This window comes from Euprymna scolopes, chromosome 34 (genome assembly GCF_053919585.1).
Source record: "Euprymna scolopes isolate OS-2025 chromosome 34, ASM5391958v1, whole genome shotgun sequence".
Classification (NCBI taxonomy): Eukaryota; Metazoa; Mollusca; class Cephalopoda; order Sepiida; family Sepiolidae; genus Euprymna; species Euprymna scolopes.
This window is the reverse complement of record NC_136515.1, coordinates 34,459,390-34,471,194: the sequence shown is the minus strand read 5'-3', so window position 1 is coordinate 34,471,194 and position 11,805 is coordinate 34,459,390. Positions and strand designations below refer to the sequence as shown.

The window sequence follows — 11,805 nt, the reverse complement described above, 5'->3', positions numbered from 1 at the left end:
CCGACTTTTTTTTTGGTTTTCACTTTAATAAGAACGTGAATTTATGAGGTGAATTTATTTGAAACAATATGATTAAACTCAAAAAAATAAATAAAAGCTAACGTGAATTAAGATTAAAGTTAAGGTGTTATTGTGGACCCTCACCCGTTTTAAAAAACCTTGTTAAACTTTGTGACATATTTACATTCTATGGAGGTCAGGCGCGAATGAACACCCAATAGTTTATTATACCATATTTCTTCAAACTGAAACATAATTATCAAAGTATACTTACGCAAATAAATATGAAAAGTCTTTATTAAAGTTTGTGCCATATTTTCATGGAGTACAGGCGCGAACGCAGACCCCACAATTTTATTATGTCATCCCTATTTAAGTTGAAACATACTTAGCAAAATATTCTTATGTACATCTATATCAAAAACACTTGTAAACGTTTTTTATTTTTTTTTATTTTTTATTTTCATACTTTGGGAGACAGGCGCGAACGCAGACCCCACAATTTTAATGAACCACCGTTCTGCCAGATCAAACATAACCATTCCTGATCCTCAATACATCTTCTATCATTATATGTAATCAGTTTTTTTAAAATAGTCAACCATATAGGAGCCTATTCGTGACCACACACACACACACACACACACACACACACACACACACACACACACACACACACACAAACGTTCAGCTTTATATATATATATATATATATATATATATATATATATATATATATATATATATATATACACGCACAAGTCAACTTGGTATGGGCGTAACTGTTTTTCTTTTTATCTAGCCACCCTAGCCAACGACCGGATTGGAGTGTTGAGTAGATTTTTGGTTGCAGTTAATGTACTTTTGGCTGTCTGTCTCCTTACTTTATAAGAGTTTTCAACTTTACACTAGCTTATTACTTTCGCATGTATGTGCTTGAAAATTTTTTGATTTAACAGCTTCATGTTGATTGAGGAGGAAAGTAAATTCCAACGAAGCTGAGAAGGAAAGAGTATAAGCAATCAGAGCCATTTTCTTTTTAGAATCATTTTGCGCTTCAATCACCACAAGGGGAAGTCTATTTCACTTTTAAAAAATAAACAATTTTTCCTTTAAATTATAACACGATATTTTAAACAAGCACTGTAAATACATAATCGATATGTCAGTGTATGAAGGATCATTTAAGCAGAAACCATTATTTTTGGTAAATGGCTGCACATAACGCGTTACAGCAAGATTAAATATCTAAAATAAATAATTAATTATTGCCTGGCAACAAAATAGAAATATTATGAACGTCAGCAGAGAGGGGAGGTGGGAGGTTGTATTTTGTTTGAGCACCCACCGCTATTTTCTCATGAATTACTTGTTTTTCACTTCTATTACATTATCAATTATTAGCTTTGATAATAATTATATTGTATCTGTTTATATTGATTTCAGTAAACGTGCAGAATAGTTAACAGTTGAGAAATCGATAAACAAGCACAAATCAAAAACAAATTACTTATACCAAATGCAGCAGAATTTAATTATCTATCGGTCTGTATACTTTTAACGTGATGAAACTGTTTTGAAGATTTTTATTTCAAAGTTTTATTATGCTTTAAACTGTATCTACTTGTAGCTTAAGTGTTAGCATGTATAGAGAGAGCTTAATTCTTGAAAATATACAGGGTGGAATGATAAAATTGTCGCCCTAGAAAAGACGACGATTCCATTTCCGTTCCATGAAAGCCGATTTTCTTTTTTGTTGCAGACCATCTACTAGTTAGTCAGTTGTGTACAAATTCCAAGAGCGATAGGAGCCTTCTATCATGTCTAAAAGTGATACAATCTTCAATAGACAAGATCAGAGATGTGCCACTATACAACTCATACCCTCTACTGATCCAAGTTATGACAACAGGACCATTGCCAGCACCCTCAAAATGCAAATTCGGACGGTTCAATGCTTGAGGATACAGCTCAATGAAGTTTCTGACCACAGTTATAGTCTTTGATGTGGTTTTAAGTGAGGGTCACATCATGCACCTCAGATCTTCGAAGTCGGTTTCAAAGTCAACACCAAAGTGTACCTGGATGTGCTGAAGAGTGTGGTGATCTCTTGGTGCAATCAAGTGGTCACTGGCAGACCCTGAGTGTTATAGCAGACTTTGCACTGGCCCACAAGTCCAAAGAGAGCCAAGTTGGCTCCAAAGGAATACTACAACTTTGTAACCTTCTCTCACTGCTCTACCTGAACCCGCTGGACTACTTCATTTGGTCATATGTCAATAACATCACAACATCAAAGCCAGCCTGATCACTGAGAATTTGTCGAGCTCTAACTAGTGCTTGTGGAAAAGGCATACTCCCAGTTCCAGACCTGTACTGAGCTAGTGATTGAGGCTGGAGGGTGCTACATTGAATAGATGTCAGCTCAACTACATAATCAAGTTACTTGAATTGATTTTTTTCAATAAAAGTTTTAAAATAAAGCTATAGTGTCCTTTTCTTTAGGGCAACAAATTTATCATTCCACCCCGTAGTAAAAATGACTTTCTCTACCACAAACCCTAAGTCAGAAAGAATTGCAAGCATCCAACCGCATAATTAGGTTTTACTTCTATTGATCATCGCACTGCATACTAATAGACTATTCCTAATTAGCAGTGGTTACGCTCTGCTGATTAGTAATGGCAAAAGTTCCCTGAATTTACTCCACATTCTCCTGTTACAATCACACTAGAACCTTCTCCACTCCTGTGCTCCCATGCTAACAAATCTTTGGAAATCTCAATAGCCTCGTCATCGCAATATACTTTCTCCACATCTGAGTCATCATCCGTCACCGTTGTCTTACACTTCTTGCATACAAACTTGTTATCATCTTGTAACCTATCTTTTACTCCACTTCTTGTGTTCATCGCAATGCTTTTACCACAGAAACTTGTGTTGCTCGCAGCTCCTTATCCACAGACTAACCAGAGGAATGTTCCTCTTCCTGGGAGCTTTCAAACACTACATAATTTTGTTCATGATAACATTCACACTCTTTGAACCAAAACAGCTTTAATTGTTTACTATTGTCTGCTTTTAATCTCTTTCCAATTGAATGGAAATGCGATTCAAACAAACACCAAAAAGTGACTAATTTGAAGTCACCTTCTTTCTTTCTCTGTTTCATTATGCCCTTCTCTTTACTTTCACAAGCATGTTAGAGTTTTCACAGGAAGGTGTTAACTCAATATTTTTCAATCAATGAAAATCGTTTTAAAGCCTAAATTTAACAAGTCGAGGCAAACTTAGAAACCCCAATAAAAACGAGGAAATAATCAGGCAAAGGGAATCCTCCTCCCATGTTTTTGACAGAGGAGAGGGAGGTGAAACGAAAAAGAAAACTTAGAAACTCATGTACAACTCCGTCATCTCACTTGCTAACTAACCAGAACAAGCTAAACCATGCCACATGATAAAGATGAATAATCACACTAATAAATATGTATACACATACACAGTCCAACTTCTCATATCTGAAATTCATTTCTAAAATTAATATTTCTGACTAAAAACGACTTTTATCTTCCTGTAAACTTGTAGGACTGGTTTCTCACTAAACTGATTTGATTTTTCCCACATACTCTATTTATAATTGAAATTGCAATGCTCCCTATAAGTTAAAAGACAAAAATTAGTCCCTGTAGAATTTACATGCTTTTGGGACGAAACATGTAGTGAATATTCCTCTATCTGTTTGCATGGCTGAACCAGTGTTCTTTTAGATCTAGCGTCTATTTTAAAACTTAAGATAATTACAATTCAGTTATTTCTCTGGGAACATATACAGTGAATCTGTTTGTGAAATAACCGTCTACTACAATTTACTTTTGAGCTGGTGTTGGATATCTAATTGCATTCACTTGAGCCATTTTAACCGATAATATAAATATATCAATTTCAAGAAAAAAACAATAATATAGGTACCGTTGACACCTAAAAACAACTCTTTTCAGGTGTTTGATGCTGCTGCAGCAGCAGCAGCAGCAGCAACAACAACAACAACAACAACAACAATAACAATAATAATAATAATAATAATAATAATAATATTCAAGATGCATTCCTCACAAGAAATGTATTCTTACAACTATTCATAGTCCCGCGTTATTATGAGATATGTTCAAATAAAACATTTCGACACTGATGGGATGATTCCAATGTTGTTTTCGATTCTGATACTTACTGATACTGTTCTAAATTTCTCATTTCAATACGATTACTGATTACGATTCTGGTTCCTTTTTAATTCTTAAATATTTAATTATAAAGCTGTTTTTGTTTTTAATTTTTGGATTACTGTAAAAGCCCATGTCACAGTAAGGCAACTAAACATTTATTTCTCCTTTAAACCAGAGTTGATTCATAGTTAGTTACCAAAATGTTATTCCATTTAAAAAAACAAAACAATTGAACATAGTCGACCAGGACATTAAACAAAAATTAGAATAAATTATTTTTAAAATGAAAAGCGAAGAAAAAACCTTAATCTGTTTTTCCTTCTTTATTCTTTGAAGATTACAAAGAATATCACTTTGAAGTTTCTAACAAACACCTTGCTGACACATACCTTCTAAGAAAATATTAGAATGCAAGTCTCACAAAATTAAATTGAACTATTACATTTAATGAAATGTATTCATAACTGAATGAAAGTATGTTAAATCACTGCCAATTCTGAAATGTTCAGCGTGTGACACTTTTATCTTTTAAGAAATGTCAAAGGGAAAATTACTTGCACACGTTACACAGGTGCGCACGTTATATGCTTTGTTTTTAGCGATGCACTCGATTCAGCAACAACTTTTAAGATTATTAAGACATTTCTGATAAAAATATCTGTTTAATTTTTAGAGATGGCCACGAGATGGGTTCAATTTGTTTTGTTAGTTTAATATAAGTTGATCACCAACACAAGAAAATGTCATCTTATCACATAGTTTCAATATAATCATTAACTTAACACACGCACACACAAATAAAGTATTTAACATAAACGAAAAAGAAAAAGAAAATATTTTACTTAAGCTGACGATGAAGTCAGAAAATCTAGTAGTAGGGAGGGGTTGAGAAGGACATCAGAGTTCGCTGAGTTTTGATTTTAAATTTATCGTCATAGAAATATTTCAGTTTTTTTTTTTTTGTTTTTACAAAGTGGTCACCACTTATCAAGGCCCGGAAGCCACTCAGGGATAAGGGTTATTGCAAGTACATTACGTTAGTGTGGAGATTTGATGAAGTGTTTACTTAAGGGGGCGGTTCATTAGGAATTTGTTAACGTTGGACTTGAACACATCCAAGTTGTAGTCAGGTGGGAAGCAGGCAGACGGAACAGAGTTCCACATGCGTGCAGTTCTAAGAAAGAAGCTTTGTTCATGGAATCCACGTTTTGATTTAGGCACAGATATAGAGTGGGGGAAATTTTTCACAGTGGATTCGGCCAGATGGGTGTTTTTCATGAAAGATTGGCGAGGGGGGACTAGAGATTGGAGTTCAGACGAGCACCTGCCATGGAAATAACGATGAAACAAGGAAAGGCTCGCAACGTCTCTTCTGTGGGAGAGAGGTTGCAAGGTAGAGAAAAGGGCATCCCCCACTAAACCATGAAGTTTATTTTGTACTCTGTCAAGGCAGGATAGGCTGTTTTTAGCAGCTCCTGCCCAGATATGGCAGAAGTATTTCATCCTTGGACATACTTGGCTTTTATATAGATAGAGAATTGCATCAGTAGTGAGATATCTTCTGGAGCGGTAGAAGTATCCCACCATCTTTCCAGCGACCTTGCCAACAGACTTGATGTATGTGTTCCATTTCAGATCTGGAGTAAAGATCAAACCCAGAAGCTTGTCAAAACACGGGGCCTCTCCCAGACGAGAGCCATCCATCACAATTGATGCCAGATGGGGATCAGAGCGTTGATGATGTAAGGATAGGAGTTTGGTTTTAGATGCATTAAAGGTAACCAACCACGTCTTCCCCCACTGAACCACGCGCTCGAGATCAGAGGAGAGAGAATCAGAGAGAACTTTGTCATTTACAGCCTTTGATGTGTTGCCGTAGATGGTCGTGTCATCAGCATAGATGTCAATGAATGATTTAAGTATGTGTTTAGGGAAGTCATTGATGTAGATCAGAAAGAGAGTTGGGCCCAGGATTGAACCCTGAGGGACTCCAGCATTAATACTGCAGGCCTCTGATTTTTGTCCATTGACCACTACTCTTATGAGCTTATCGGAGAGAAATGATTTAATGATTGAGAAAATATTTCCAGTTATACCGTACCTGGAAATCTTGTGAAGTAGACCCTTATGCCATACCTTGTCGAAGGCTTTTGATATGTCAAGAGCAATTGCCCTAGAAAGGAAGCCTTTGTCAAAAGATTCACTAATCCTGTGAGATATAACCGTCAGCACATCTGCGGTAGATCTCGCAGAGCAGAAACCATATTGTGTGTCACTAAGAAGGTTGTTTCTGCTGAGGTGGTTTACTATTTCTCTATTTAATATGGATTCCAGCAACTTACTCATAACACACAGGAGACTTATTGGTCTGTACTGAGAGGGAGATGACTTATCACCTGAATTCTTAAATACAGGGCAAACTGATGAGGTCTTCTAGGGAGTCGGAAAGCACTTCTCCTTAAGGTAGCGCTTAAACAGTTTCGTAAGTATGGGAGCAAGTTCTGGTTGAAGCTTTTTTAACACTAGAATTGGGATGCCGTCAGGGCCAGTTGCTTTACTGAAATCAAGGTTCTTGATTAGCTTGGCGACCTCATGCACAGATATTTGTATGTTACCTAGTGTGTTCTGTGTTATAGGAGGAAATATGGGGAGTTGATGGCCTTCGTCGCACAGGGTAGAATTAGCTGCAAAGTTCTTTGCAAATAGTTTGGCCTTGTCTGATGCTGACGAGATGACCTCTGGTCCATTGATAATGGTTGGGATAGAACGCACACTTCTGTTCAGGATCCTATTTGTTATTTGCCAAAATTGGTGGGAACCAAGCCGCTGATCAGCTACCTTGGATTTAACAAACTGAGCATATAGCTCTCTTGCATTTTTTATTACTGTTTTACAGTGGTTGCTGGTAGTCCTGAAAGCAGCTTTAGTCTCAGTGCATCTATTACGTTGGTAGCTATGGAAAAAGTGATTTCTGTGCACGATAGCAGCAGCACATTCTGGGGAGAACCATGGCTGGCTGTTAGGTCTTTGTTGTAATTTTTTAGATGGTATGAATTGGTCTATGCCTACAATTAACCATTCGGTCAGATCTGATACTATAGAGTACACTTCCTTTTTAAACATGGAGTGCAGAGGTAAATCAGATATGAATGTACGGAAGCTATCCCAGTCAGCCATATAGTATCGGTATACATAACCCTGGAATCACATTAGAGCTGAGGTTGAACCCATCATGTCATCAACTGTGAGGTTAGCATAAAGAAAAACAAAAACAAGCAAACTCTTTTATAGAGAGCCTACTATTAGAATATTCTAGAACCCTCTCAACCTTTTGTGAAAGTTCTGGGATCTGTTGGACTTTTCTAAATCTTTCTATTTATTTTTCTTCATTCTTGTAGGAAATCTAAAATGACAAATAAAACCTCTCTCTATATAAGGAAGATATATGAAGCTGTCATAATAGTTTTCTATGAAATTGTTTCCATTGAGAATGTGTATAAGCGAATCTAACAAATGGTGTGTGTGTGTGTGTGTGTGCGCACGCAGAGGAAAGTCTTACATACCGAATATTGTGTTTATATGAGCCAGGATGAGTAAAATGTTAGAGAGCTCATATGTATGAAGGAAAGGATAAATGTCCAATTTGTAGGGAAATGATTAAGAGTTCATATCAGGAGAATATTTGTATGTACAGACCGAGTGCATTTGTATATGTAAGTATGAGTGTATGTGTGTGTTACATTGTTAAGTCCATGGGTGTATGCCTGTTGCCAAGTTGGGTTTGAGAGTCTTCTAGTCGATGCTGAAGCCAGTGGCTCAATAGATTTCATTTGCCTCTCAAGATAGAATTTTGGGGCTTGAATAGAGCACCATAAAACAAGAAACTGTGCCATCTCATGGCTAAAGAGAGAGAGAGAGAGAGAGAGAGAGAGAGAGAGAGAGAGAGAGAGAGAGAGAGAGGAGGGGGTCTGTTCATCCCTTTTTATAATACAGATTGAATCGCCATCTATCGTCACAAAAAGGAGGGATAATTCTACTCTGGGGCCATCTACTGAGTCTCAGTGTAAACGTGTCCAACAGGGTTAGATAATGCTACTTAGGAAAATTTAGTTATAATGAAATGAATATCAATTGAAAATAGATTTTAGGACCGTTCTAAAGATGAATTTTTTGGAGGGAGGAGGACTAGGCTTCCTTCCTTATAGTTTTGAATAGAAAATAATAAAAATAAATATTTTTTAAAAATATTTACTCTATTATTTTAAAGCAAATAAAATCGATTATTATAAGTTAAGTGTTCTAAGAAAACTGTTCTCGTGTTATCTTTTTAAATCATTTTATAATAAATTCATTTTAGTTAAAGAAGCAAATCTTAAGTACAAATTTCAATTGTACGTGTTTGATTTTCTTAGTAAAAACGAACTTTTAAAAATTCTATTACGAGATTAAATCCATGAAAATGCATTTCGGTTCCTTTGTAAACAAATAAGCCATTTTAATATTTTGTTAGTAGTTGAAAAAGACATCACTTTGTGGACTCGTGGCATAACGAATAAACTGCTAGGGAAAATTCAGTTGTAACTTGCACTCTCCTGGAGGTTGAAGGTTCACTCCCCATTGTGAATAATATTAAGAATACAATTGAGAATTACTTAAGACTTCTACCGGATTATGACTAATGGAACGAGAGCATGCTATATCCATGGATTAAATAAAGTGTTCTGTTCAAAGTTTCATGCACATTCCAGAGTTTGACAGAAAGACACACCTGAAAAAGGCTGGAGGTTACATCGGCCCAAATGGTGTGAAAATAACACTGACGATGAGAACAGTAGTCCGATAATCCAAATAATTCAAATTTTCAATCCTCATCTAAAAAATTCACAAACTTTTTCATATGTATAGGAGCACACTTACATGATTTTCAGTTAACAGGATGAATCTAGAACTTTCTAGACGACTTATTGCAGAAACTTAGTACAACCTTAAAGTCTCTCTTTTGTTTGCAAACTTGATGTTTTGAGATTCCGGATCTTAGACATAGAATTCGAGAAATTTTGTGATTTGAACGAATTTCTCCAACGAAATGATCACAAATAATTATATAAATTCCTCAGAATGGCAACTATTCACAGAAAAACAATCTTTCATCTCAATGATATTAGATTTCCACTCAAAGAGTGCGTACACCCAAAATAAAACGCAATAACTTTGAGAAAAACAGAAATTAAATCTTTTGAAAAAAAAAAAAAACAAAAAAAAACATACTTTTGTTATATTCACATATTTTGTTCCATGAACGTAGTAGTTAAGATAGGAAACTTGTTGGCACATGTTCTTCTGAGATTAAATTATATTTTTAAACATAAAGAGCCAGAAGTTTCCAGACAGGAAGCAGAAGAGGAAAAGAAATGGCAATTTTGAACCAGCCAATGGGAAGCCAGCACGTGGAAAAAAAGCAGAAAAAAGAAAGAAAAGGGCCATGCCGACATAGCAGTGGACGCCAAAAACAAGAAAAAGAAAATTTTGGCTTCTCACAAAAAAAGCAAGTATCGAATTTTTGCTGTAAATTTTTGTGAAGGAACAACAAGAAAGACAAATAAATAAGAAGTCATTTCTTCATTGAAAAGGTATTAGGTATAGGCAAAAATGGCAGAATAAAAATAGGGGAACAAAGATTTGAAAGCCGATTTATCATAATTTTTTTTAAGGTTTCCCACATTTTTTGATTGTATTTGAAAGATTAAAGACTAAAGTTAATTTCCAAAAGAAAAAAATATTGTACATACGAAAAAAAAAAAAAAAATTATGAAAAATGTTTTTACGGCAAGCTAAATTCAATTCAGCTAAATTTTGAAGTCATTTATTGTAAAAATCCTTTGAAAGATAAATATTTGTTTTCTGGGTCAATTTCGAAGTTATTTAGTAAAGTCCTAAGATATTGAATTAAATAATTAAAAAAAACACCCTGTTTGTACAAAAATAGCTTCTCGCTTTGTCCAACTGAAAGAAAACAAATTCCTTGTAACATGAATTATATAGAAGCCCAAAATTTCAGACAGTCGAAAGGCTGTCTGAAAATGACGCCAGGTAGTTAAAGGGAGGTATGGAGTGCTGTTGTTCTTTTTTTCTCCCAGCTATGTACGCGTACATTCTTATCATGAACCTTCGTCTAATTTTTACCATTTTTAATTTAATTATTTTTCTATGTTCCTGCTTTTAAATTAAAAAAGGTTTATTTTTTCAAGTTTATATAAAAATTTTGTTATGCCGAAAGTTTCACATTCATTCAAGCAAGGAAAATATTAGAATCGTACATATAAAAATTATGGAGAACCTGTAATTCAAAAACAAAAGTTGAAATATTTTTTGTAATCATAATTTTTTTGTGTGAAAATATTAGATAAACAATGCTTAATTCAATGATAATATCGGTAGTTCAAGAAATTAAATTTTTTTTTGAGTTATATCGAATTCATTAATATGGACTTTAGGAGCTTTTTCCGTAATGATCCTATAAAAATTAAATATATATTTTTTATTGTTACAAATTACGATGCTTTATTTTCATAAAAAAGCAAAAAATAAATTCGTGCATTTTTTTTTTAACTACAAAAAACCATAACTTTAGTAAAGGTATTTTTTGTTTAAACAAAATAATACATTTCCACTAAGATTTAAGTAAAAATTCATTATATTCTGTGATCATCTATAATATCCATCTCACCTGTCTGTTTAAATGTATGTATGTATGTATTAATGTATGTATGTATGTATATATGTATGTATCCAGAGGAGCTTAGGCCCTGTAAGCTGCGGTATATATGACCCACCGGCGTGTGGAATATGCTCTGGTGCCCAGCAACCTAAGTTCCAGTCATGGATCAAATGGCATGGTGGGTGGAGAGGGCTCTGTAAGCCGTAGTGAAGGCAACCTCCCTAGGAGAAGGAAAACTCTGGTATAAAACCTGTGATGACTGCTGCATCCAATGATGTTAACTTGCTCTTCTTTTTGGATCAATGTGGCAGTTGTTTAGAGAGTGGGATTGTCTCGGTGCAAAGTCTTTCCCCACTATAACAATCCTCATGCACAGGCATTGCTCAATATAAATTACACTTTTTACCATCTCGTGTATCTTTATAGCAAAAAAGGCTGGCTGTAGCCTAAAACGGCAAAACATTCAATGAAGTTGGAAAATTTATTATAAACGTAAATGGCAATAAGGGAACTGGAATTTCCAGGGCCTGGCCCGGCAGGTGTTTCAGGGCTCCACAGCCTGGACCCGGTCGTTATCATGCTACTGCAAAGAAATATATGACAATGACCATCGGCTGTTGGAATGTGCGGACGCTGCTTGACTTACCGTCAGCAATAACGCGTCCAGAGCATAGATCTGCTCTTGTATCTAAGGAACTTCAATGTTATGACATGGACATAGTTGCTCTGTCTGAGACCAGGGACAGTTTTCTGAGTTGGCTGGGGCCTACTCCATTTTCTGGAGTGGTAGAGCGGATGGATGTAAGAGGGAATCAGGCGTTGCTTTTACTATAAAGGCATCAATTCTTTCTAGCCTGGAAGAAC

At 35.3% G+C, this 11,805-nt stretch overlaps 1 protein-coding gene across 1 annotated transcript in view; it reads right to left on the bottom strand.

Moving 5' to 3' along the window:
• Positions 1-2,965: 2,965 nt before the first annotated feature.
• Positions 2,966-11,805, bottom strand: part of LOC145259231 (uridine-cytidine kinase-like 1) — a 124,690-nt gene continuing 115,850 nt past the window's right edge. Inside the window, exon 5 of the mRNA XM_080117072.1 lies at positions 2,966-3,088. Within this exon, the coding sequence (XP_079973198.1) occupies positions 2,966-3,088 (123 nt within the window). The remainder of the gene's footprint in view (positions 3,089-11,805) is intronic.